The 25,394-nt window shown below is 49.3% G+C and overlaps 1 protein-coding gene across 1 annotated transcript in view; it reads left to right on the forward strand.

Moving 5' to 3' along the window:
* The window catches only part of DCLK3 (doublecortin like kinase 3), a 112,406-nt gene that overhangs the window by 43,961 nt on the left and 43,051 nt on the right, over window positions 1-25,394 (forward strand). Inside the window, exon 2 of the mRNA XM_073549906.1 lies at window positions 8,985-10,750. Coding sequence (XP_073406007.1) covers window positions 8,985-10,750 — 1,766 coding nt within the window. The remainder of the gene's footprint in view (window positions 1-8,984; window positions 10,751-25,394) is intronic.

Genomic DNA, 25,394 nt, shown 5'->3' on the forward strand with positions numbered 1-25,394 from the left:
CTATATCAAATTTCTCAGGAATGCAAAAACGTAGACCCTTGTCTAATAGAGACAGCATGTCCCCATCCAAAGTTGTGACTATTAAGGTTGATTACATTTAAAGTCTGACAGGCTCTGGCATTCACCTCTGCCATGATACCTGTTTTCGCTTTGATACGATGCAGCCTCTTTTCCTCCCCCAATCCTTCTACGGTTCCTAAAGTTGAGCAGCTGATTGGAGAAGCGCTAGAGTTAATTTTGTGATGAAACTGGTGTGGGTAGTTCCCTCTCTAGCATGGGAACTCCTCAGCCTCCTCCTCCCCATTATCACCCAATTCGTTCAGGGAAGATGAGATGAGGCTGGGCTGGGTAGCATCACCCTGTGTACTTTCATGCTCCATTTTCACCTGGTCCACATGCAAAGCTTCCTCTTTATTTGAGAACAGTGAGCGTTTGAGTAGATACAGAAGGGGCAGGGTTGCGCTGATTATGGCATCATCGCCGATCACCATCTTGGTTGATTCCTCAAAGTTTTGCAGAACCTCAAAGATGTCAAATATCCTTGCTCACTCGTCGGGTGTTATGTGAAAAGTAATTGGATGTGGTTGCTGATGGTGCTTGCGAATGTGCAATGACAGGTGGAGGGCGGGACGCATCCACTCCTGCGTCATGGACAGGGTATTAGTCAGCATGTAGCACAAGGGAAGAGACAGTGGTGTAATGCAAAGATACTGATTGTGGACCCAGGCATTCAACCCATCTAGTTGGGTGCTTTGATGACATGTGCCTGAGCATGCTGATGATAGTCAGGCTGGGAGTGGTCAGGCCCCTGCTAATCTTGGAATATCACAAGTTGAAAATGACCATTCTTTTATCATATGCACTTTCTTTAAAAAAGCGTCAGTCTGGCTGTCACGGCCCCCACCGCCACCGCTACTTACCTGCGCGGTCCCGTGCGCGTCCCGACTCTTCTGCGCACCTCCCGGTGCGCTCCTGCTCCACGGCGCGTCCCCGATCCAGATATCTGGGGTCCTCGGCGTTGGTCCTGCGCGCCTGCGCCCGACGTCTCACCCGGCGCTCAGACCGCTGGAAGCAGTGACGCGGTGGCTCCGCCCCCAACATGGCGGCGCCCACCGACTATTTCTTCTCTGCGTCAGGTCAGGTAAGACGCCTGACTATCACCTGCAGTGACGCTGTCTTCCCTGCCAGCGCCCGCTCTGTCCTCATGCCCTGTACCGCTAACCCTTGCTCTTTGCCTGCGATACCACTTTTAGCTTCTGTGTGTCTGCACCTCCTGCTTTGCTCCGTGTCCCTGTCTCTACTCCTGCGTCTTCCTCTGTACTGCCGTCTTCTACGGTCCATCTGGTGTGCCTTCTTGTACCCCTGTTTGTCTGCCCTGAGCCCTCTTGTCCGCTGTAGTATTATTTTGCTCTCTCTTTTGCAGCCTTCCGCCTCCGCCATCCTCAGGTGCTCCCGGCCCCGTCCTCCTCTTTCGCTCAGTGGTTCCTGCAATCCTCTCTTCATTTGCTGCTCGGATTCTCCTCCGCTGTCTCCCCAGTGCTTAGCCCAGTCGACCCTTTGGCTCCGGCTGTCACGGTTCCATCCCCTGTGGGCCTGCCCCTAACACTCCCTGTATAGGGGGTAGCTCCACCTTGTCAGCTCGCCCTTGGGGGCTCTGGAGCCGTGACCCAGAGGATCCACTTCCGGGTTGTCCTAGCATTCCCTCACTACAACAGCACAACCGTAACAGCATAGTCAGGCCATGGATCCCGCTGGAGCCGCGGCTACTCAGAAAGAGTTAGTCTTATGGGAGAATCAAACGCGCATAATGTCCTTTATGAAATCTATGGACGCGCGTCTCTCCGCTCTCCAGTCCTCTGACCCGGGTAACGCTGCCCAGCTGGTTGGCTTGCAACAGGAGCTAGCCCTGCAGCGTCACACCCAAACTCATATCCTCAGTTATATGGCTTCGGTTGATGGTCAATTGCTCTCCTTGCCGTCGGCTGCCTCTGCTCCCTCTCCTGCCGCTGTTTCCCACCCTCCACCACGGTTGGCCAAACCACCCCGGTATAACGGTGACGCTAAACTATGCCGGGGTTTCCTGAATAAATGCCGTCTCCATTTTGAACTTTTGCCCCAGCAATACCCCACTGACCTGTCCAAGGTGGCCTTCATAATCTCCTATCTAGAAGGGGACGCTTTGGTGTGGGTGAATCCCCTTTGGGAGCGTGAGGACCCTGTGGTTACCCAGCTAGCCATCTTTTTGGACACTTTTTGTCGGGTATTCGATGAACCAGGCCGTCTAGCCTCCACCACGGAGTCCCTGTTCAGTCTCTGCCAGGGGTCTCAAACCGTGGGCCAGTACGCCATTCAGTTTCGGACTCTGTCGTCTGACTTGGGCTGGAACAACGAGGCGTTGGTGGGAGCCTTTTGGCGGGGTCTTTCGGGTCGTATAAAGGATGAGCTTGCTGGGCGTGACACCTCCACTGGTCTGGAGGATCTAATTTCTCTAGCCACTCAGATCGATCTCCGGTTCCAAGAACGGGCTCGTGAGAGAAGACTTATGCGCCCTTTGCCATCTGCTCGCAGACCACCCAGTCCCCGACCCAGGGCTCTCACTTCTGCATCTGCGCCCGAGCCGATGCAAGTGGACCGCCTGAAGCTCTCCGAACAGCGTCGCAGGGAGAGAAGTACCCAGGGCCTCTGTTTCTATTGCGGCAGTGGGTCTCATTTGCTCCGAACCGGTCCGGAAAACTTCTCCGCCTAGGTCAGGTAAGAGAGGCCTCCCTAGGTGTGTATGATTCCTCTCAACCTCTTACTTTGTCTGCCCTCTTGCATGTCGGTGATAAGCGAGTTTCTTTGGCGGCCTACATGGACTCTGGTGTCACTGGAAATTTTATTAGGCTCGACGTCGTCACCCAGTTTTCTGCTCCCGTGAGGACTCTGGAAAAACCACACGTCCTCGCATCCGTGGACGGCAACCCCTTGCAAGAGACCATTACGTTAGTTACGCAAGAGATAGAGGTGCAGGTAGGGGTCCTGCACAAAGAGAGAATTATGTTCTATGTTTTAGCTGGTATCTCTCACCCTGTTCTTCTCGGTCTTCCTTGGCTGCGGCTCCACGAGCCCACCTTGGATTGGCGTAATGGCAATATTCTGCGCTGGGGGGAGTCCTGTCGGTCTCGGTGTCTGCTGCCGGTGCATCCTGTAGGTGTTCCCCGTCCTCTCCCTGTTCTCTCAGGACTGCCATCTGCATACAGTTCTATCTCTTCGACAAGAGAGAAGCTGAGGTCCTTCCTCCACACCGACCCTATGACTGCCCCATCGAGCTCATTCCTGGTACCACTTCTCCTCGTGGAAGGATTTATCCTCTCTCTCCAGCGGAGACCCAAGCCATGTCAGAGTACATCCAGGACAACCTGGCCAGAGATTTCATTTGGAAATCATCGTCCCCTGCAGGAGCGGGCTTCTTTTTTGTGAAAAAGAAGGATGGGTCCCTTCATCCGTGCATTGACTATCGTGGCCTAAACCGCATCACGGTGAAGAACAAGTACCCGCTGCCGCTCATCTCTGAGCTCTTTGATCGCCTGAGGGGGGCACGAGTATTTACCAAGCTCAATCTGCGAGGAGCCTACAACCTTGTTCGCATACGTTCCGGAGATGAGTGGAAGACCGCATTCAACACACGGGACGGCCATTACGAGTATTTGGTCATGCCATTTGGCCTCTGCAACGCGCCTGCAGTGTTCCAGGAACTTGTAAATTACATCTTTCGAGATCTCCTCTACGTCTGTGTCGTGGTCTACTTAGACGACATCTTGATCTTCTCCCCGACTTGTCCACACATCGTCGAGACGTCCGCCAAGTCCTCCAATGCCTCAGGGAGAATCACCTTTTTGCCAAGTTGGAGAAATGCCTCTTTGAGCAAGTTTCATTGCCTTTTCTTGGTTATATCGTTTCGAGTTCGAGGTTAGAGATGGACCCTCAGAAAGTCTCTGCCGTTCTCGATTGGCTCCGCCCTCTTGGAGTGAAGGCAATTCAGCGTTTTTTGTGCTTCGCCAATTATTACAGGCAATTTAGCCCTCATTTTTCTTCGCTGACAAGCCTATTTCTGCTCTTGTCCGCAAAGGGGTCAACCCCAACACCTGTCCCTCAGATGCTGAAGCCGCCTTCGAGGCTCTGAAACAAGAATTCGTGAAGTCTCCTGGTCTCCACCGCCCAGATGCCAATAGGCCATTTATCCTCGAGGTTGAGGCAAGAGCAGTCCTTCTGCAGAAATCCTCCTCTGGTCGCTTGGTCACTTGCGGATTCTTTTCTAAAGCCTTCTCCGCTCCTGAATGAAATTATTCCATTGGAGACAGAGAGCTATTGGCCATAAAGCTAGGCCTCGAAGAATGGCACCTTCTTCTCGAGGGAGCCGTCTATCCGTTCATCATATTCACGGACCATAAAAATTTGGCCTACGTTCAGTCCGCCCAAAGGCTCAACCCACGGCAAGCCAGATGGTCTTTGTTTTTCGGGTGCTTTGATTTTGAACTCCAGTTTCGACCAGGGAATAAGAACATCAAGGCTGACGCCCTATCCCGGTCATTTTTGTCAGTGGACAATAAGGATGGACCTACGCATATCATCGATCCGGCCAAAATCCTTACCGTGGCCCCACTAAGCGTACTTTCTCCACTACTGGGTAAAACCTTTGTTTAGAGTGGAGACAGACTGAAAGTCCTGCATTGGGGTCATTCGTCTAAGCTAACTGGACATGCAGGAGTCAAGAAAACTCTTTCTCTCATCTCCCGCCATTATTGGTGGCCTTCGCTTCGCCGGGATGTGTTGGATTTCATTGCCTCTTGTCCCTCCTGTGCCAGGAACAAAGTCCCTAGACACCGTCCACCGGGACTATTACATCCGTTGCCCGTGCCTGCGACCCCGTGGAGCCACATCGCTATGGACGTCATCACCGATTTACCTCCTTCCTCAAAATGCACTGTTATCTTAGTGGTTGTTGATCGGTTTTCCAAAATGGCCCACTTCATTCCTTTGCCAAGCTAGCCTTCTGCCCCTGAGTTGGCGAAGATTTTCTTGCTCCACGTCTTCCGACTCCATGGCTTCCCTCAGCATATTGTCTCGGATCGAGGAGTCCAGTTTACCTCCCATTTTTGGTGAGCTCTCTGCAGATTGATGAAGATAACTTTGGATTTTTCCTCAGCCTATCATCCTCAGTTGAACGGTCAAGTAGAGCGGGTCAACCAGGCTCTAAATTCCTACCTTCGGCAATTTTCCAACGCTCACCAGGATGACTGGGTTCCTCTTCTTCCATGGGCTGAATTCGCCTACAATAATCATCCCAGTGAAGCCTCCTCCAAGTCTCTCTTTTTTGTGGTTTTTGGACAACATCCCGGCATCCCCCTTCCTGTTTCCCCCACCTCGGGTGTACCAGTGGCGGACTCCTTGTCTTTGGACTTGTCTCAGATTTGGAGGGACACCAAAGAGGCTCTTGAGAGAGCCAGTTGCAGAATGAAGAGGTATGCCGACAAAACAGATTGGACGCACCCCCGTATCTCCCCGGAGATATAGTCTGGCTATCCTCACGGTATATCAGGCTAAAGATTCCCTCCTATAAGTTAGGCCCATGTTACATTGGCCCCTTTGAAATCTCAAGTCGCATCAATGACGTGGCCTACAAGTTGAAATTGCCCGCCTCGCTGAGAATCCCCAATGTCTTTCATGTATCACTCCTCAAACCTGTGGTATTTAACCGCTTCCACTCGGCTTCTTCTCAAACTCCCCAACCTAGTAGTTCTGATAATATCTTTGAGGTGAAGGATATACTCGCTATGAAGACAGTTAGGGGGAGAACCTTGTTTTTGGTCGATTGGAAAGGTTTCGGTCCTGAGGAGAGATCTTGGGAACCTCGAAAGAATATTAATGCTCCTATTATCATGAAATGATTTCTCACCAGCATTAGGAAGAGAGGGAGTAGAGGAGGGGGCACTGTCACGGCCCCCACCACTGCCGCTACTTACCTGTGTGGTCCCATGCGCATCCTGACTCTTCTGTGCACCTCCCGACGCGCTCCTGCTCCACGGCGCGTCCCTGCTCCAGACGTCTCACCTGGCGATCAGATCGCTGGGAGCAGTGACTCGGTGGCTCCGCCCCCAACATGGCTGCGCCCACCGACTATTTTTTCTCTGCGTCAGGTCAGGTAAGACGCCTGACTATCACCTGCGATGATGCTGTCTTCCCTGCCAGTGCCCGCTCTGTCCTCGGGCCCTGTACCGCTAACCCTTGCTCTTTGCCTGCGCTACCACTGGTAGCTTCTGTGTGTCTGCACCTCCTGCTTTGCTCCGTGTCCCTGTCTCTACTCCTGCATCTTCCTCTGTACTGCCATTTCCTATGGTCCATCTGGTTTGCCTGCTTGTACCCCTGTTTGTCCGCCCTGAGCCCTCTTGTCCGCTGTAGTATTATTTTGCTCTCTCTTTTGCAGCCTTCCGCCTCCGCCATTCTCAGGTGCTCCCGGCCCCGTCCTCCTCTTTCACTCCATGGTTCCTGCAATCCTCTCTTCATTTGCCGCTCAGATTCTCCTCCGCTGTCTCCCTGGTGCTTAGCCCAGTCGCCCCTTTGGCTCCGGCTGTCACGGTTCCATCCCCTGTGGGCCTGCCCCTAACACTACCTGTATAGGGAGTGGCTCTACCTGGTCAGCTCGCCCTTAGGGGTTCTGGAGCCGTGACCCAGAGAGTCCACTTCCGGGTTGTCCTAGCATTCCCTCACCACAACAGCACAACCGTAACACTGGGGAACACCTAACCCTTGGCCTGGGAACTTGGCTCATGTGGGTGCTCCCGGGAACATTTGCCAGCCTTTTCCCTCTGGCCACCCCACTTCCTTTTCCTGTCTGTTGTGCTGTGGATCCCTCCCCCTCTGTGGTGCTGGCCTTGCTCTGCATGGCACCTTACCAGGTTGGATCAGTGACTTCATCGTCTACCACCTTATCATCCACTTCGTACTCTGGTGCTCCTGACTTGTTGACTTAACACAATCACTTGTTGGCAACTGTGTCTCATCACCATCTACCTCTTGAGACACTAATTGCCATTCCTACACCTTTGTCTTCTCCTGTTCGTGGCTGCTCAAATACTTGAGCATCACTACACACAGACTCCTCATGTCCCTCTTGAAGCGTGCACGTTGAGAGGCCAGAAGAAGCAATAATTGGAAATGTAAAGAGCTCCTCGGAGTGTCTGAGAGTGGGGTCACTTGTCTCCTGGGACTTACCATGGTGGGAGAAAGGAGGATAAGGGTGAGGATTATGTGGTCCAGACTCTAGGCTAGTGAGACTGGATGTTGTGGAAGACAGGGTTGTGCTGGAAAACATGCTGGAAACATTATCTGCCATCCAACCAACCACCTGTTCACACTGTTCTGGCTTCCATACAGGTGTCCCGTGCCCCCCTGCAACATGGGACAGGAAGCTAGGTCTCATGGATGAGTGTGTTTGTTGTGCTCTCGCACATGGCACAGTTTCCCTGGGCCCACGGCCTCACCTCTGCATATATTATCAGCAGTACGTCCGCTTTCCTCTTCTTTACCACACATCTTGAGAATTTTAAATTTGGTATTTATTTATATGCCTGCAAACTTTTGGTATTAATAGGGAAAAGAAAATATTTAGCCCTGAAAAGGACTTTTCTTTCAATGGTGCAACAGCAAAATACAAGTACTGCAATAGCATTATTAAACCGTGCCTAGAAGCCTCTAATCCAAAACTTTCCCCCCATTGAATTCAGGTAACAGCAGTTTACTACAGAAAGGAAAATATTCATCTCTTAAAAGAACTGTTGTTTTAGCCCTGCTTTACAGTATTTAGTTTGGCAATATGGGAGAAAACCAGTTGAAATATGGTATGCGCCTTTACATTTAGGATAAGTCCTTTATCTCACACGGATCCACAGATTTAGGTTCAACAACTTTACTCTCAGGGTGGCCACCAGCTTGAGGATTGCACAGTGTCACACCAGGCAACAGGATAACTTGGAATTGGGTAGTTATCTTTTTGTGGAACAATGTCCTGCAGTAGCTTGTCTGGATTTTTGGTCACAAGTGTGGCTCGCTCTTCAGTTACCTTGTCACAGTCACCCACACGCAAAAATCAGATGTAAAGTGAATGGGGACTAATTGGACCTCTCTGCGCTGAGCAGTATTTGTGCTACAACTTTGATAGTGAGACAATTAAAAGTAAGCCAGAAGTTAGCCTTAGAAGAAATTAGATGAAATGGTGATCACTGACACATTTCTGTTTTGCACCTAGTGTCAAATATTTGGCTTCTAGCTGTTCTATGTTGTGCAATAGTATTAACTTTCCATATGTAAAATTTACTTGCTGAAAGGGAACGCTGGTGATAAGACTTATTTCCATCCTACTGAGTAAATGTAATAAGGAGAGTTTAGTTACAGTACAGATCATTTTCTTATTGAGTGTAGTTCTCTCAGTCGTACCACTCAGTCGTACCACTCTCTCGCACTGTGCTAGCATTCTTAATTATTTACTTTAATGTACCAGTATCATTACCGATCTTATATTACCTCTTGTAGATTATATCTTCCAGACAGGGCACGTACACCTGCATTTACGTAAGCTAACAACAGTATTTAAAAGTCTTTCATTAGCATCATGCAGGAATGGCCGCAGAGGAACTGAGGATAGCAATCCCTATATTATATATCATGGAGCTCCTGGGGATGGGACCACTAGATTTTACCTATCTATCAATTATCTTGTGACAGGAAATACATTTCTTTAATAAATACTCAAATATTAATGTACTGAGCATTTTGCACTAGTTTGAAGGCAAAAAGTAGATTTTGATTATTTATCAATAATTTGTGAAAATTCCTATTTAATGGATATTGGGTAAAACGCAATAATACATTTCTGCATAATAAGCTTCAGATATTTCTTGTAATCCTTCTATATTTCTGTTTTATTAATGATCATTTATCTTTTTCAGGGCAACAAACACTTTACAGCCATCTGTATAACAACCTACATGTAAGGTCCACAGACAGGAGACACCAGGTGACTTGTCCACCAATAGGCCCTAGATCATTTGGAAAACCATTTCAAGGCATTAATAGCTATACTTCACCCTACTTTCATTCTCAGAATGGTTTTCATACAATACATTCTGAAAACAGCCCAGTAAAACCAAGAATCGTGACTGTGGTTAAACCTGGAAGTCATCCTTTGAAAAAAATTACATTACTACTCAACCGGAGATCTGTCCAGACCTTTGAACAACTGATTGCTGATATATCAGAAGGTCTTGGACTCCCAAGATGGAAAAATGACCGTGTGAGGAAACTTTATAACCTCAAAGGCAAGGAAATTTGCAGTGTGTCTGACTTCTTTCGTGGGGATGATGTCTTTATTGCACTCGGTAGGGAGCAGTTCACACTGAAGAGTTTTGAAATTGTTTTTAATGAACTTTATCCTGATAAATCATTTAAGCAAAGCAGGGACCATTATGAAAAACTGAGATGCAAGATCAATGAAAATGGAATAAATATTGATAGTGGATATGAAGACACAGGTACAACCCATAAATTAGAGAATATTTGCCAATCTAACAAAATTGAGGGCAAAACCCACGTCAAGTGCAGGACTGAAGAATCCAGGAGGGCAAAAAAACATGACAAATTTAAAGGTAATCAAGAACTCCTACCTAGAGCAATGAAAAAGCTTGAAATATGCCACAGTAAACCAAATAAACTGTTGTTAAGAACTAGCTTGGATTACAGCATGCACTGTGAGAACTGTAAAACATGTAAGTTTAAAAAAAAAATTTTGAACAGTGACTTTGAAAATGATATGATAGAAGATTTGTCTCCAATAGAGAATTGTAGGAAACAACCAATAGTTAAGTATAAACCAGAGAAAGCAAAATCCAAGTGTGTCGTTTGTCTAAGCAAAAGTAAAGGATTAGACACAGATTATAGTAAAGTAGAGAAACGAGTAGACAACATTGATTTGAACCAAAATTCAATCTGCCCCTCTCATATATTTCAAAGACAGAACACAGGCATGGAAAAAAAGAACAAATGTCACTTAGAAAGAAAAAAATGCAATGATGAACATCCTGACTGCTTACCAATAAAATCTAACAGACGGCTAATAGAAGATTTCCTGGAAGATACAAAGGAGAATGTTCTCATAAAGACAGACAAATTAGTTATCGACAATGAATCTAGCAGTAAGAAGGAAAATATGGCTAACATTGACTCTACTGCACAAAAGAACTTAGATAAACATTCAGACATAGGAGAGGAAGTGGGAGTTTTCCATGTTAGCCAATATTTTATCAAAAATCAGATGGATATAGATAAGTATTATGACATTGGCAGGAGTATTGGAGATGGAAACTTTGCAGTGGTCAAGGAGTGCAGACTTCGGAAAACCAATCAAGAATTTGCCATGAAGATTATCGATAAAGCTAAGCTTGCAGGAAAGGAAGATATTATTGAAAATGAAGTTAGAATAATAAAATTACTCTCCCACCCAAATATTGTCAAACTTCTGCACGACTTTGAGACTGATCATGAGATTTACTTGATAATGGAGTACATAAAAGGAGGGGACTTATTTGATGCGATAACTGAAAGTATAAAATTCACTGAACATGATGCCGCACTTATGTTGACTGACTTATGCGAGGCTCTTGTGTATATGCACAGTAAAAATATTGTTCATCGGGACTTGAAGCCTGAAAATCTGCTGGTAAGTGATTAGTGTTATTGTATAAGAACTAAAAGTATACAACTTGTGGAAGGTCGGCTCACTTAGCTGCTCCCCAAGGTAGACACAGGAACACGTTTGATTAAAGTCTCTGAGTGGTTTATTGCTTTATAAACAATAAGCCCAAACTAGTAACATAAAACAGCCTTTCTCCCATCTTCTTGGATGACACATATTGCAGCTTTCGCAGGAGCTTCAGTCTGGAGGCTCTTTCCTCCAAACCACACATGCCGAGAAAAAAAAACTCTGGACATTTAACTCCCTCTAGCTACACCCTGGAGGTGGAGATATGGTGGGTAGGTGTCCCGCCCATCTCTGACTTACCCACCATGAAAGCCAGACCCATATAGTGCCTGGATTTCTCTCAGCACATATCATGCTGGAGGGAAAACGTATGTGTTTCACATCATGCAGGAAGGCAACCTGTTATGAATGGGTCACCGAGGAGGAAAACAAGACCAAGCCAAGTCACAGAAAACCAGAGATGTTGGTAACTATGCGGATTGCAGACCCCTGATCCTAACCACACAACTAACAGCAGCCGTGGAGCGTACCTAAGATGATTTTAGACGTCTCGTCATAGCCGGAGGACTAAATAAGCCTAAAGCAAGAAAAGGGGAAATCTAAAACTGCCCCAGAGCAGACCACAAAGGAATAGACAGCCCCCACACATGTATTGACGGTGAGACAAGATGAAAACACGAACACAGGTTGGAAAATAGGCTGAGCAAACGATGGGGCCCACACCAGCTAGAAAGGACAGGAAAGGAAAGATACTGTCTGCAATCATGCCAAAAAACCCTGCAAAAATGTCCAACACTTCTGATAGCAAAAAATACCCTGAAGTCACTAGACTTCTCGCACTATATCAGCACTCTGGCATATTCTGAGAACAGAGCAAAAGGAAGCCGATCTAATAAGGGACAAAAAGCAAACTGGCACATACAGTGACATAAGAGTGGAAATTGAGCACAGCCCTAGCCGGGGCTGGCTGACCACACAAAAACCTGAATAGACCAAACCAAATCAAATGTGAACATTAGCAAAGACAGCTTAGCTTGAGAAGGCAGGAACTGAGCTGGAAACTAAAACCTCAGGAGTAGAGATGAGCGACTTTGCCTTTTTTTGGGTCGAGTCGGGTTTCATGAAACCCAATTTTCGCAAAAAGTCGGGTCGAACGAAATCGGCCTATTTTTGTGAAAAGTCGAAGGCCGACTGAAACACACAACCCAATGCAAGTCAATGGGGAAGCAAAGTCGGCAGGGAGTGAAGGAGAGGAAACACACCTACAGTGCCCTTTTGAATGCCAAAAACCTCAATTCTTATTACTGAAGCATTTCAACCTTAATATACTTCATAATACTAGTTACGCACTGAAAAATGGGGGTTATTTGGCTAAATTTGTGGGGGATAGGGCTGGCTCCAGGTTTTCATGTGCCCTGGGCCAAAGAGCGCCCCTTTAACACATAGCACAACTCATGATGCTCCGATACGGCAGAGAAATAGCGGTATAGTACAATGAAAAATACTTCACTTTTTACATCTCATGACTGATATCCATTTTAAATTCTCCAATAGCTCCAAAAACAGACAGTATATTACTCCATACAGTATTATGGCCACCGCATAGTGCGCTATACAGAGTAATGAGGCCCATATATTTCTCCATACAGAATCATTGGTCCCATATAATGTTTGAAACAGTATATGATCAGCTCCACATAATGCTACAGTATATGTTGGTCCCCATGGATGAAGCTGCACTGTCTTATGGGCCCAAATAATGCTCCATATATAATGGGCCCCATTTCTAATGCTCTAGTGTATAATGGGCCCTGTAAATGCTGATCCAGTGTCTGATGTCCACCTTTGGAATGCTCCAGTGTATGGTGGGCCCCATATATCATTCTCCAGAGTATAGTGCTCCCCAAAAATTGCTGTCCCAACATTGAAAACAATTAAATAAGTCTCCTCAAATAAGTCTCCTCGCTAGGGAATCCCTGTACTAGTCTGGGCTTACAGACGTGATGTCATTGCGCTCTCTGATCAGAATATCACTGTCAGGAAATGCGGAAGACGTCATGGCGGTGGAGCAGGGAGAGGTAAGTATTTCAACTTTGCAAGTGCTGTGATCCTGAGCAAGCAGGGGGGCTAACTCGTTGGCGACGGCACTGGCACAGGGCCCCTCATAGTACGGCGGTGTGTCTGACGGCGGGTGGGCTGAACCTGCACTTTCATCTGCACCTTCCTCTTTGTCACCGTGTAAGGTGGTACAGTATATCTGAAGGGTAACCGGAGTTTCATCAGGGTCAGATTCTGGCTGTGTAGAGTGCGAGGGGAATGTAGTGGTCTGGGTCAATGTACCAGCAGAATCATCTAGCAGTGGCTGGACATCAGTGCACTTGTGGCGCCCCCAGGAGTACGGTCGCCACAGTGGCATTACCTTCCTCCTTGGGAGTGTGATGTCATGCTTGGGAGCAATGAAGGATCTCTCTAGCAGTTAAACCAACACACAACACATTTCCCACTCCAGGCCAGCAGGGAGACCTCTGAACCTGACTGCTGAGGAGCTGCTCTCTGTGGTCGGGAGGAAGTAAGTTAGGGCAGTCTGTGAAGGGAAGGGGAAGTGTGTGGATGTGAGAAGGGGAACTGGAGGATGAGCAGAGTTAAGGCTCACTCCTAGCTGGAGGGCATGGTCCGGATTCCTGTCTCTGAGATTGTAGGGACACTGACGTTCCTGCAGCCGAAACCGGAGGAAGTAGCAGTTGTAAATGCTCTGTACCCAACTAAGGCTCGGAGGCCCCAGCAGCGACGTGTGGGAGCCAGAAGGAAAAGGCTACTGCTGCCTGCCGTACGAGAAAGTTCCAAAAGAGAGTCAACAGGGGGAACTTCATTGAACTCAGCACTGCGAGTACCTCAGATAAGCGCTAGAACGGAGGCCACACTACCTATCTGCAGAGAGAGAATTCCAAATTGGCTTCCAGGCTGACCAACTCCTTCTCCATCTGGACTCTGGGTCCTGGACGGCACTTACCAAGTACAGGTAAAGGAACTGCACGACTGTGTCTGTCATCTTTCTCCTGCACCTGGCACATGGCTCTGCTACATCCTGCACTGCACACCATCTACCAACTCTTTCATCTGCCCTGCGAGTACGGCCCTACCTGTGCAGGGCTTCTACATCTTAGCTGCACCACAACATCTGTCCCAGAGACGCGACACTGCAGCGCTGGTCAATGTAATCAGAAACCACAGGTGGCGTCACGTATCATTCACCTATAAATGTAATTCACCCCTTTGCATGGACGCCCAGGGCCACGGAACTCACCGTGACACATCCCTATGAGACACCGGCCCGGTACCAATTAACCCCACTGCCCTGACTGACCACCCACACTCCATGTCAGATTCATCTTGGACTGGGAAATTCACGATTTGACTTGATAACCCAGGCATGGTATGATAGAAAGAGCTACATGGACTAATGTGAAGTGTGGCCTGCTGCATCATTCACTTTGGGTGGGGGTGCAGGACACAAGGAAAGGGGTTCTTCCTGACCAGGAGCCAGCACTTGACTCAGTGCTTGCATTTTTTGAAACTTCAGAAGAGGACGGCATATTTGCTGGAGTCTGTTACGGCAATGTAAGCCAAAACCAGTTCCTTATGCTCCGGCTTTAAAAGCGGTTAACCTACTCCCAGAAAAGGTAGCCTTCCTGGCATTCCGGAGCCAGACCACGACGCAGGCTCAACACCTCCTGCCTTAGCTGCTATTGTGCTTTTGCCACTACCAGCAGATGCACCACCACCATCAGCACCAGCTGGCCCCCCCACGCCCACGTTCGCGGCCTCTTCCACCAAACTTCAAAATTTAGCACAAAATAGACACAAAATAACATCAGATATATGGCACTGTATCAGAAGCGTACAGCTCTATTCAGTCATAGGATAATTGTCAATCTCCATATATATTCAATCAGTCACACAGAGGTGCTCACAGGCTCAGTATGGATTAGACAAGAATATAAAAAGTAGACAATGTGTACAGTATCATCAGATAGCAGGTATATATAGCATAGTTTAAACATTAACAATGTACATCTATATATCAGGAGTAGTGTTGAGCCACCCCGCTAGTGTTTTGGTTCATCGCGCAGGAGGCAAGTTCGTCGAGTGTTCGTCGAACCACATTGAAAACAATGGCAGGCAAACACAAACACATACAAACACATGGAAAACAATTACAAAACACCTTAAATGGTATCCCAAAGCTGAAAAAATGCTCAGAAGACAAAAATTAACATATGGAAAAGGGCAACGACATTTAGAAAAGAGGTGGAGGAGTAAAAGGAGGAGGTGGAGGAGACACAGATATAGGCTTGTCATGCCCTTATGAAGTCAACAAAGGCTGGAATAAAAATGTAAAATACAAACCAAAAAAAAAAAATTCTGAAATCGAACACGATCATATACCGTCGGACTTCCCACCAATAAATTATGCCAACTGGCGATCGGGCGGCATTATTCCCATGAACCTCCAAACAGCGTCCATGAAGGCAAAGTGTTTGCTTTCCGGGGGCAGTATGATTGCAAAGCTGAACCTTAAAGGAATGTCCAAAAGGGCACCACCAGGAGTGGAGCCTGCGGCTTAATTGGACTCCACCTGGGAAACCACCACCATGCTACCTCAAGAAAAGATGCACACATTGAAAGTTTTGTCGATTCTGTGTGTGGTGTGGTATGTCCATTTGTAGTTGTGCTAGCGATTTGTCAGCTTTATTCCGTTAACGAACGAGACTCCGGCATGCCCCCGTGGTACGCGTAAAGCTTACTAGAGGGATACGCGAGGCTCTGGCATGTGAGATCGAGCAGTAACAGGTCTATCATGGCCTTACATGTCTGGGGCTGCATGCGCGCTGCACTGAAAGGACCAGCTTTTGTTGCTTACAGGTGCAGATAACCCGCTGAACACCGTTAGTGTTGGGGATCTGTGATTCCAATTATTCCCCGCGAACGATGATTTACCAGTAAGTGCAGGTCAACCGCAATTCCTGAATTAGGCCTAACCGGCATTCCTGAAAAAATGCAAAAAAATTATGTGTCCAAACCACAGGTGCTGTAGCTTGCTTAACAGTTCGGCAGCCGTTCTCAGGCCCAGTATGGATTCGATAAGATTCTAGAAAGTTGATAAAGGGTACAGTTTCACCAGGTTAACACGTATATGTAGCATAGTTTACACATTAAAAACCTATGTCTCTATATCAGGAAGCAGGCTCAGACGGTCTCAGGCCCAGTATGGATTAGACGTGATTGGACAAAGATGAGATAGGGTACCGTATCACTGGATAACAGGTATGTATACCATAGTTTACACATTAAAAATATATGTCTATAGATCAGGAGGCAGACTCAGACGTTCTCAGGTCCAGTATGGATTTGACCAGATTGTACAAAGTTGAGAAAGGGTACATTATCACTGGATAGCAGGTATATATAGCATAGTTTAAACATTTAAAATCTCCGTGTTCTCAGTATGGATTAGACAACAATCTAAAAAGTAAAAAAGAGGAAATGTATTTGAAGCGTACACCAGTATACACTTTTGGTGGTATTTTTTAATCTTCATATATATTTCTGTCTCAGTAAGACAGTCCAGACTGTCCACAATAGGAAATGAGATGCATACAATTACTGACATAAAGTCTAGTGATTGCAGAAATCTAGGAATTACTATTCACGGGAAAAACTTCCATCACAATTCTCAGAGGCGATGCTGACCCTCAATTAATTAGTGTGTGGAGACAGCAAAAACCTTTCTTTGTGAAGAAAGTGTTGCTGTATCGCAGTACCGTTGATCCCATCGTCGTTACTCATATCCATCCAATTTTGATCACAGGGAGAGATGTAAACATGGTGCTCACTGCCTATCATGATCTGTCACGTAACTTTGGAGTGCAAAACACAGAAGCCACAGGCCGTGGGCGATTCAATTGGATTGGCATGAGAGGGCACATTTAAAAATGTGCGCTAGAATGTCACACGTCTGTGGGTAGGAAAACTGTGAAAGCTGATGAGAAACCACCACTGCATCTCATTGTGAGTCGACGTCCATAAGAAATGGAAGCCATTGATCATCTGAAGCTAGATCCCGGCCAGCGGGACAGGGCATAGCTACGTCTCAACCATCATCTTCTATCAGTTCACCAAATTTGTGGCAGTCCCAGTGAAGGATTTGACAGCCCAGGCTACACAGCGGAGGAGCAGGGAGATGTAAACATTGCAAATGCTGGGGCCCTGCCCAAGCAATGGGGGCCCACTCGTGGGCATCGGTACTGGCACTGGGCCCCTCATAGTACGGCGGTGTGTCTGACGGCGGGTGTGCACCTCCACTGTCAGAGACACTTGATTGCACTATGAGGGACCCTGTGCCGGTGCCCGCGCCCAAGAGTCGGCCCACCCACCTGTCCAGGGCAACGGCACTCACACGGTTGCGTGCTCTAGAAGGTAACCCCGGCCATGGGGGGAGGAGGCAGCCCAGTTAGGGAGGTTTACAAAATGGCATATGTTGATGTGGGACATTCACCTTGCTAAAGGCAAAATTGGTCAAGTCCCAGGAAGAGGAGAACCAAAGAAAGCCATTTTTCTGTCACCCTATGTGTCATCAGGGTAAGGTGTGACAAAATCCTTGGAAACCCATGCATGGTTCATTTTAATGAAGGTTAGATCATCCACATTTTGGGTCGAGAGACGGGTCCTTTTTTCTGTCAGGATTGATCCAGCAGCACTGAAGACTCTTTCCGATAGCACACTTGCAGCTGGGCAAGCGAGCTCCTGTAAGGCGTATTGTGCCAATTCAGGCGAGGTGTCCAGTTTAGTAGCCCAATAGTCAAATGGGAATGACCTGTGAGGGAGAACATCGATATGGGACAAGAAATAGTTTGTAACCATAGTTGACAAGTGCTGTCTCCTGTCACTTTCAATCGATGCAGTATTACCAGTCGTGTGAGCAGGACTTGAAAAATCAGTCCACAACATGGTCATGAAACCCCTGTCTCCAACGCCACTTCTGATGTGTGCACCACCAACACCTCTTCTAAGTTGCCTCCGGCCCCTACTGCTCGTGTGAGAACCATCACCGCTGCTGTGTGCTGGGAATGCCTCAACCAACCGGTTTACCAGAGTTGCTTGTTTGTTAGCCAATATAAGGTCAAGGTTCTCCTGTGGCATGATGTTTTGGAATTTGCCTTTATAGCGTGGATCCAGGATGCTGGCCAACCAGTAGTCATCATCGTTCATCATTTTGGCAATGCGGTTGTCCCTTTTTAGGATCTGCAAGGCATAATCTGACATGTGGGCCAATGTTCCCGGTGTCAATGATGCACTGCGAGTGCTGGGTGGAGGAGCACTTTCTGACAAATCCACATCCCTCCAGTTACGCATAAACCCTGTACCAGACCTTGCCACGCCAACATTTTCTCTTGCCCCACGAGAAGCATCCTCCTCCCCTAAATAATCATCCCCATCATCCTCCTCCTCCTCATTTTCCTCTTCTTCCTCCACCTCGTCCAGGAGAGTTCCCGGAGCAGACAATGGCTGACTGTCATCAAGGCTTCCCTCCATCTCTTCCTCATCATCCTCGGCTGCAGACGCCTGCTCCTTAATGTGCGTCAAAGTTTGCATGAGCAGACGCATAAGTGGGATGCTCATGCTTATGATGGCGTCGTCTGCGCTTACCAGCCGTGTGCATTCCTCAAAACAATGAAGGACTTTACAGAGGTCTTTCAGCTTTGACCACTACACACCTGTCAACTCCATGTCTGCCCTCAAAGTGCCTGCCCGTGTATCCTCCCACAAATGCATTACGGCCTGCCTCTGTTCGCACAGCCGCTCAACCATGTGCAGGGTGGAGTTTCACCTTGTTGCATCGTCGATAATTAGGCAGTACTTGGGAAGGTGGAGCAATCGCTGCAGCTTCTGCATACGAGTGGAGTGTACCGGCGACTGGCGGATGTGCGAGCACAGTCTTCGGACCTTCTGGAGCAGGCCTGTTAACTCCGGATAATTATTGAGGAAGCACTGCACCACCAGGTTCAAGGTGTAAGCCAAGCAAGGTATGTGTCTGAGTTTTGAAAGGGCTATGGCTGCCACAAAATTCAGGACGTTATCACTAACTACCTTGCCTGCCTCAAGATGTAGACTGCCCAGCCATGACTCAGTTTGTCGCTGAAAGTAGTCGGCCAGTACCTCCGCGGTGTGTCTGTCGCCCAAACACATCATCTTCAACACATCCTGCTGATGCTTTCCACTAGCTGATCGATAGGGGGACACCTCGTGTGCAACACTGGCAGCTGCGGATGGAGTGCTCATGCGACTGCGTTCTGTGGATGAGCTTTCGCTTCTGGAGGAGGAGGGTCGAACGCCTACAGCCAACTGCTTCCTATACCGTGGGCTAGGCAGCACTGTCCCACCACCGCTGTCCCCTGTGGACCCTGCATCCACCACATTAACCCAGTGCGCAGTGATGGACACGTAACGGCCCTGGCCATGCCTACTGGACCATGCATCAGTTGTGAGGTGCACCTTTCCACTCACTGATTGTTTGAGTGCATGTACAATGCGGTCTTTCACGTGAAGGTGGAGGGCTGGGATGGCTTTGCGAGAAAAGAAGTGGCGACTGGGTAGGTCATAGCGTGGTACTGCGTAGGCCATGAGTTCGCTGAAAGCTGCGCTTTCAACCAACCGATAGGGCATCATCTCTAACAAGATTAGTTTGGCAATGTGGGCGTTCAAACCCAGTGTACGCGGATGAGAGGATGAGTCAGGGGTGTAACTAGAACTGATTGGGCCCCATAGCAAACTTTTAAAAGGGGCCCCCTCAAAGACACACTCCCTCAAAGACACACTGTCACGCCATGCTCACCTGGGGGCCGGACCTCGGTCCCGACGTCATCTCTTCCGGAGCTGCGATCACTCCGGGGTCTCGTCGGGTGCGCACGCGCAGCTCTCGTCCCCGGGTCTCCTCCTACATGTCACGTTTGCGCTTGCGCGCTCCTGTCAGTGCTGTATAGGGCTCGGTCCTCTCTATGGTAATGGAGGACCTGACCCAGAACCTGTAGTAGTCATGTGCTGATTATTGTTGTGCTTCCTGGCTTGGTCTGCCGTGTCCCTGCCTGGCTGTGCGCTGTATTCAGGTCCTCTGCTTTGTACTTGGTTGTGCCTCCTGGCACATGCTCTGACCCTGTGCTCTGTCTCGTACTTGGTTGTGCCTTCTGGCACATGCTCTGACCCTGTACTCTGTCTCATACTCGGTTGTGCCTCCTGGCACACGCTCTTACCCTGTACTCTGTCTAATACTCAGTTGTGCCTCCTGGCACACACTCTGATTCCGTGCTCTGTCTTATACTCAGTTGTGCCTCCTGGCACACACTCTGATTCCGTGCTCTGTCTTATACTCAGTTGTGCCTCCTGGCACACACTCTGATTCCATGCTCTGTCTTATACTCAGTTGTGCCTCCTGGCACACACTCTGATTCCATGCTCTGTCTTATACTCAGTTGTGCCTCCTGGCACACACTCTGATTCCGTGCTCTGTCTTATACTCAGTTGTGCCTCCTGGCACACACTCTGATTCCGTGCTCTGTCTTATACTCAGTTGTGCCTCCTGGCACACACTCTGATTCCGTGCTCTGTCTTATACTCAGTTGTGCCTCCGGGCACATGCCCTGATCCTGTACTCAGTCTCTTACTCTGTTGTGCCTCCTGGCACATGTACCAATCCTGCGCTCTGTCTTATGCTCTGTTGTGCCCTCTGGCACACACCCTGCTCCTGTACTCTGTTACACCTCCTGGCACACCTGCTGCCTGATTCAGTGCTCTGACGTGCGCCTTGCACAAATCCTGCTTCACTCACACCCGGACGAACGTAGTCTCTGTATACCACGTGTTGCCGTGTCCACGCTTTACACGTTCCTGCAGACACACTCACCCACTCGTGTCTCCTGTGAGCCGGCCGCCTGGTGCCAGCAGTCGTGGTGCCTCACCCCCTGGGGCTTGCCCCTGACACTCCCTGTATAGGGGGTGGTCTTCACTAGGTCAGCTCGCCCTGGGAAGGTTGGTGTCACGACCCAGAGGGTCCACTCCAGGAGTCGTCACAGTATAATCAGGCCATGGACCCCGCTGGTACCACCACCTCCATCCAAAAGGAACTGGTGTTCCTACGGGAGAGTCAGACCAGGATTATGGCCCTTTTGAAATCCATGGAGTCCCATTTGTCGGCCATACAATCCGTTTCTGCCCAGTCCTCGGCCCTGCACCCGATGCCGCGCCTCGGCAAGCCACCCCGATATAGCGGGGACCCCAAGTTTTGTCGAGGATTTCTGAACCAGTGCCGGTTACATTTGGAGCTTTTGCCGCAGCACTATCCCACTGAGCGCGCCCAAATTGCCTTTATTGTTTCACACTTAGAGGGGGAGGCGTTAGCATGGGTGAACCCCCTCTGGGAGCGCAATGACCCACTCGTCTCAGCTTTCCACCTTTTTGGACACCTTCCGCAAGGTGTTCGACGAGCCGGGTCAGCTAGCCTCTATCATCGAGTCCCTCTTTAACCTCCATCAGGGTACGCTACCGGTGGGACAGTATGCCATCCGTTTTCGTACCTTGGCCTCCGAACTCGGTTGGAACAACGAGGCTCTCGTAGGGATCTTTTGGCGTGGCCTGTCCGGTCGGATCAAAGACGTACTGGCAGGTCGGGATACCCCCACCTCTTTAGAGGATCTGATCTCTCTGGCGACACGCATTGACCTGCGGTTTCAGGAACGCGCCCGTGAATTAGCCAGAGAGAGGAGCTCCTCTCACCTTCTCTGTTCCTGCTCCGAGAAGCCGGGAAACTTCTCCGCCTAGGGTTGATAGGAGAGGCCTCCCTAGGTGTACGTGATTCCTCTCCTCCCCTGCTCATGTCCGTATTATTGAATCTCGGTGCCAAGCGTTATTCTGAGGAGGCTTTTCTGGACTCTGGCGCAGAGGGGAATTTTATCACACTCGAGGCGGTTAAAAAATACCGGATTCCTGTCAGATCCCTGGAGACTCCTCGGTCGATTGTTTCGGTCAATGGTACGTCCGTGCAGGAGACCGTTACCCAGGTCACCGAAGAGATCGAGCTGCAGATTGGAGCCCTGCACCGGGAGAAGATCTCCTTCCTCGTCTTGTCTACCATGTCTTACACATTTCTTCTAGGCCTCCCTTGGCTACGGACTCATGAGCCAACCCTGGACTGGTGGTCAGGCGAGATACTCCGGTGGGGACCGTTCTGTCAGGAGAAGTGCCTGTTGCCCGTCCGTCCGATGAACTCTGCCGGCCCATCCCCGGCACCTACAGGTCTGCCGTCGGCTTACTGGTCCTTTGCAGATGTCTTCGACAAGAAGGAGGCCGAGACTCTGCCCCTCCATCGGCCATATGACTGTCCGATTGACCTCATTCCTGGTTCTACACCACCCAGGGGTAGGATATACCCGCTATCCCCTGCTGAGACCCAAGCTATGTCTGACTATATCCAGGAGAACCTTGCAAGAGGTTTTATCCGTAAGTCCTCCTCGCCCGCGGGAGCGGGATTTTTCTTTGTAAAAAAGAAGGACGGCTCCCTCCGTCCTTGCATAGACTACCGAGGTCTGAACGATATCACGGTCAAGAACAAGTACCCATTGCCATTGATCCCGGAGCTCTTTGACCGACTTAGAGGAGCTCGAATTTTCACCAAACTGGATCTTCGTGGGGCCTACAACTTGATCCGCATTCGTTCCGGGGATGAGTGGAAGACCGCCTTTAACACCAGAGACGGTCACTATGAGTACTTGGTCATGCCCTTCGGCCTCTGCAATGCCCCAGCGGTGTTCCAGGAGTTCATGAATGACGTCTTCCAGGATATGCTGTACTCCTGCGTGGTAGTCTATCTGGATGACATCCTCATTTTTTCTCCAGACCTCTCCGCCCACAGAAAGAACGTGCGTCAAGTCCTCCAGCGCCTGAGGGAGAACTGCCTTTATGCCAAGCTCGAGAAATGTGCCTTCGAGCAAACGTCCCTGCCATTCTTGGGGTACATTATCTCAGAATCAGGTCTACGCATGGATCCGGCAAAGGTGTCCGCCGTCCTCGATTGGCCACAGCCCCATGGGGTGAAGGCAATCCAACGCTTCCTTGGTTTTGCGAACTACTACCGACAGTTTGTTCCTCATTTCTCCTCGTTGGTTCGCCCCATCTCGTCCCTTATCTGCAAGGGAGCTAACCCAAAGGCTTGGCCCTCTGAGGCTGAAGAGGCATTCCAGTCGTTGAAACAAGCCTTCGCCGCTGCTCCGGCGCTTCACCGACCTGAGGTTAGTAGACCTTTCACTCTCGAGGTGGACGCATCCTCTACTGGGGCTGGCGCAGTCCTTCTGCAGAAATCCTCTTCTGGATGTTTTGTCACCTGTGGCTCCTTTTCTAAAGTATTTTCCTCCACTGAGCAGAACTACTCCATTGGCGACAAAGAGCTATTGGCCATTAAGTTGGCCTTGGAGGAGTGGAGGTACTTACTGGAAGGTGCCATACATCCATTCAAGATCTTCACGGACCATAAGAACCTGGCTTACATCCAGTCCGCACAGAGGCTCAATCCTCGGCAAGCCAGGTGGTCCCTATTCTTCGCCCGCTTTGACTTTGAGCTACATTTTCGGCCCGGCGATAAGAACGTTAGAGCGGATGCGTTGTCAAGATCATTCCTGTCATCTGATGCAGAGGAAGAACCCTCTCATATCATTGATATATCCAAAGTGATTACTGTGGCCCCTGTCAAGTTAACCACGTTACCTCCGGGAAGAACCTTTGTGGCTGAGAATAACCGAAAACGAGTGCTAAATTGGGGACATTCGTCCAAGATTGCCAGCCACGTTGGTGTCAAAAAGACTTTGGACTTAATCTCTCGCCATTATTGGTGGCCTTCGCTCTCCCAGGATGTTAAAGACTTTGTGGCATCTTGCCCGTCCTGTGCCCAGAACAAGATACCCAGACAACCACCCTCCGGTCTTCTGTTCCCGCTTCCCGTTCTGTCGGCTCCATGGCAGCACATAGCCATGGATTTCATTACTGATCTGCCTTGTTCTTCCGGTTGTACTGTGGTCTTGGTGGTTGTAGACCGATTTTCAAAGATGGCCCACTTCATTCCTCTTCCCGGACTACCCTCTGCCCCTGACTTGGCGAAGATCTTCATTTCCCATATCTTCAGGATTCACGGCTTCCCCCAGCACATCGTGTCTGACAGAGGGGTCCAATTCACCTCCCGATTCTGGAGAGCTCTATGCGGACTTGTGAAAGTGTCATTGGATTTCTCTTCCGCCTATCACCCCCAAACCAATGGGCAGGTAGAACGTACCAACCAGATCCTTACATCCTACCTCCGGCATTTTTCTAATGCTCATCAGAATGACTGGGTCGGTCTACTTCCTTGGGCTGAGTTCGCCTATAATAATCACTCCAGTGAATCGTCTACCAAGTCTCCTTTCTTCATCGTCTTTGGACAGCATCCCAATGTGCCTCTACCGGTACTTCCTGTCTCGGGGGTACCTGCTGCCGATTCTCTGTCTGTGGAGTTCTCCAGGGTATGGCAGGAGACCAAAACCGCTCTCGAGAAAGCACGGGACAGAATGAAATTACACGCTGACAAGAGGCGTCTGGACGTTCCTCCATTTCTCCCTGGTGACAAGGTGTGGCTCTCCACCAAATACGTCTGCCTTAAGGTACCATCTTACAAACTGGGTCCCCGTTACATTGGTCCTTTTGAGGTCCTCAGGCGGATTAATGATGTTGCTTACAAATTGAAGCTGCCTCCTTCACTCCGTATTCCCAATTCTTTCCATGTATCTCTCCAAAAACCTGTAGTTCTTAACCGATTTCATCCTTCTCCAGGCCACACACCCCAGCCTGTTGGCTTGGGGGATGAGTTTGAGGTGAATGACATTTTGGCCATGAAGAAGGTAAGAGGGAGAACCATGTTCTTGGTCGATTGGAAGGGTTTTGGCCCCGAGGAGAGGTCATGGGAACCCAGGGAGAATATCCACGCACCCCAGATTTTGTCTAAGTTCCTCTCCAGTTTTAGAAAGAGGAGGCGTAAAGGGGGGGTACTGTCACGCCATGCTCACCTGGGGGCGGGACCTCGGTCCCGACGTCATCTCTTCCGGAGCCGCAGTCACTCCGGGGGTCCCGTCGGGTGCGCACGCGCAGCTCTCGTCCCCGGGTCTCCTCCTACATGTCACGTTTGCGCTTGCGCGCTCCTGTCAGTGCTGTATAGGGCTCGGTCCTCTCTATGGTAATGGAGGACCTGACCCGGAACCTGTAGTAGTCATGTGCTATATCAGACGACCTCCCCCTAGGGGAGGTGCCTGATTATTGTTGTGCTTCCTGGCTTGGTCTGCCGTGTCCCTGCCTGGCTGTGCGGTGTATTCAGGTCCTCTGCTTTGTACTTGGTTGTGCCTCCTGGCACACGCTCTGACCCTGTGCTCTGTCTCGTACTTGGTTGTGCCTCCTGGCACATGCTCTGACCCTGTACTCTGTCTCATACTCGGTTGTGCCTCCTGGCACACGCTCTTACCCTGTACTCTGTCTT

The sequence above is a fragment of the Dendrobates tinctorius genome, unplaced genomic scaffold (assembly GCF_039654945.1).
Source record: "Dendrobates tinctorius isolate UK_male_01 unplaced genomic scaffold, ASM3965494v1 ptg000162l, whole genome shotgun sequence".
NCBI classification, from domain to species: domain Eukaryota; kingdom Metazoa; phylum Chordata; class Amphibia; order Anura; family Dendrobatidae; genus Dendrobates; species Dendrobates tinctorius.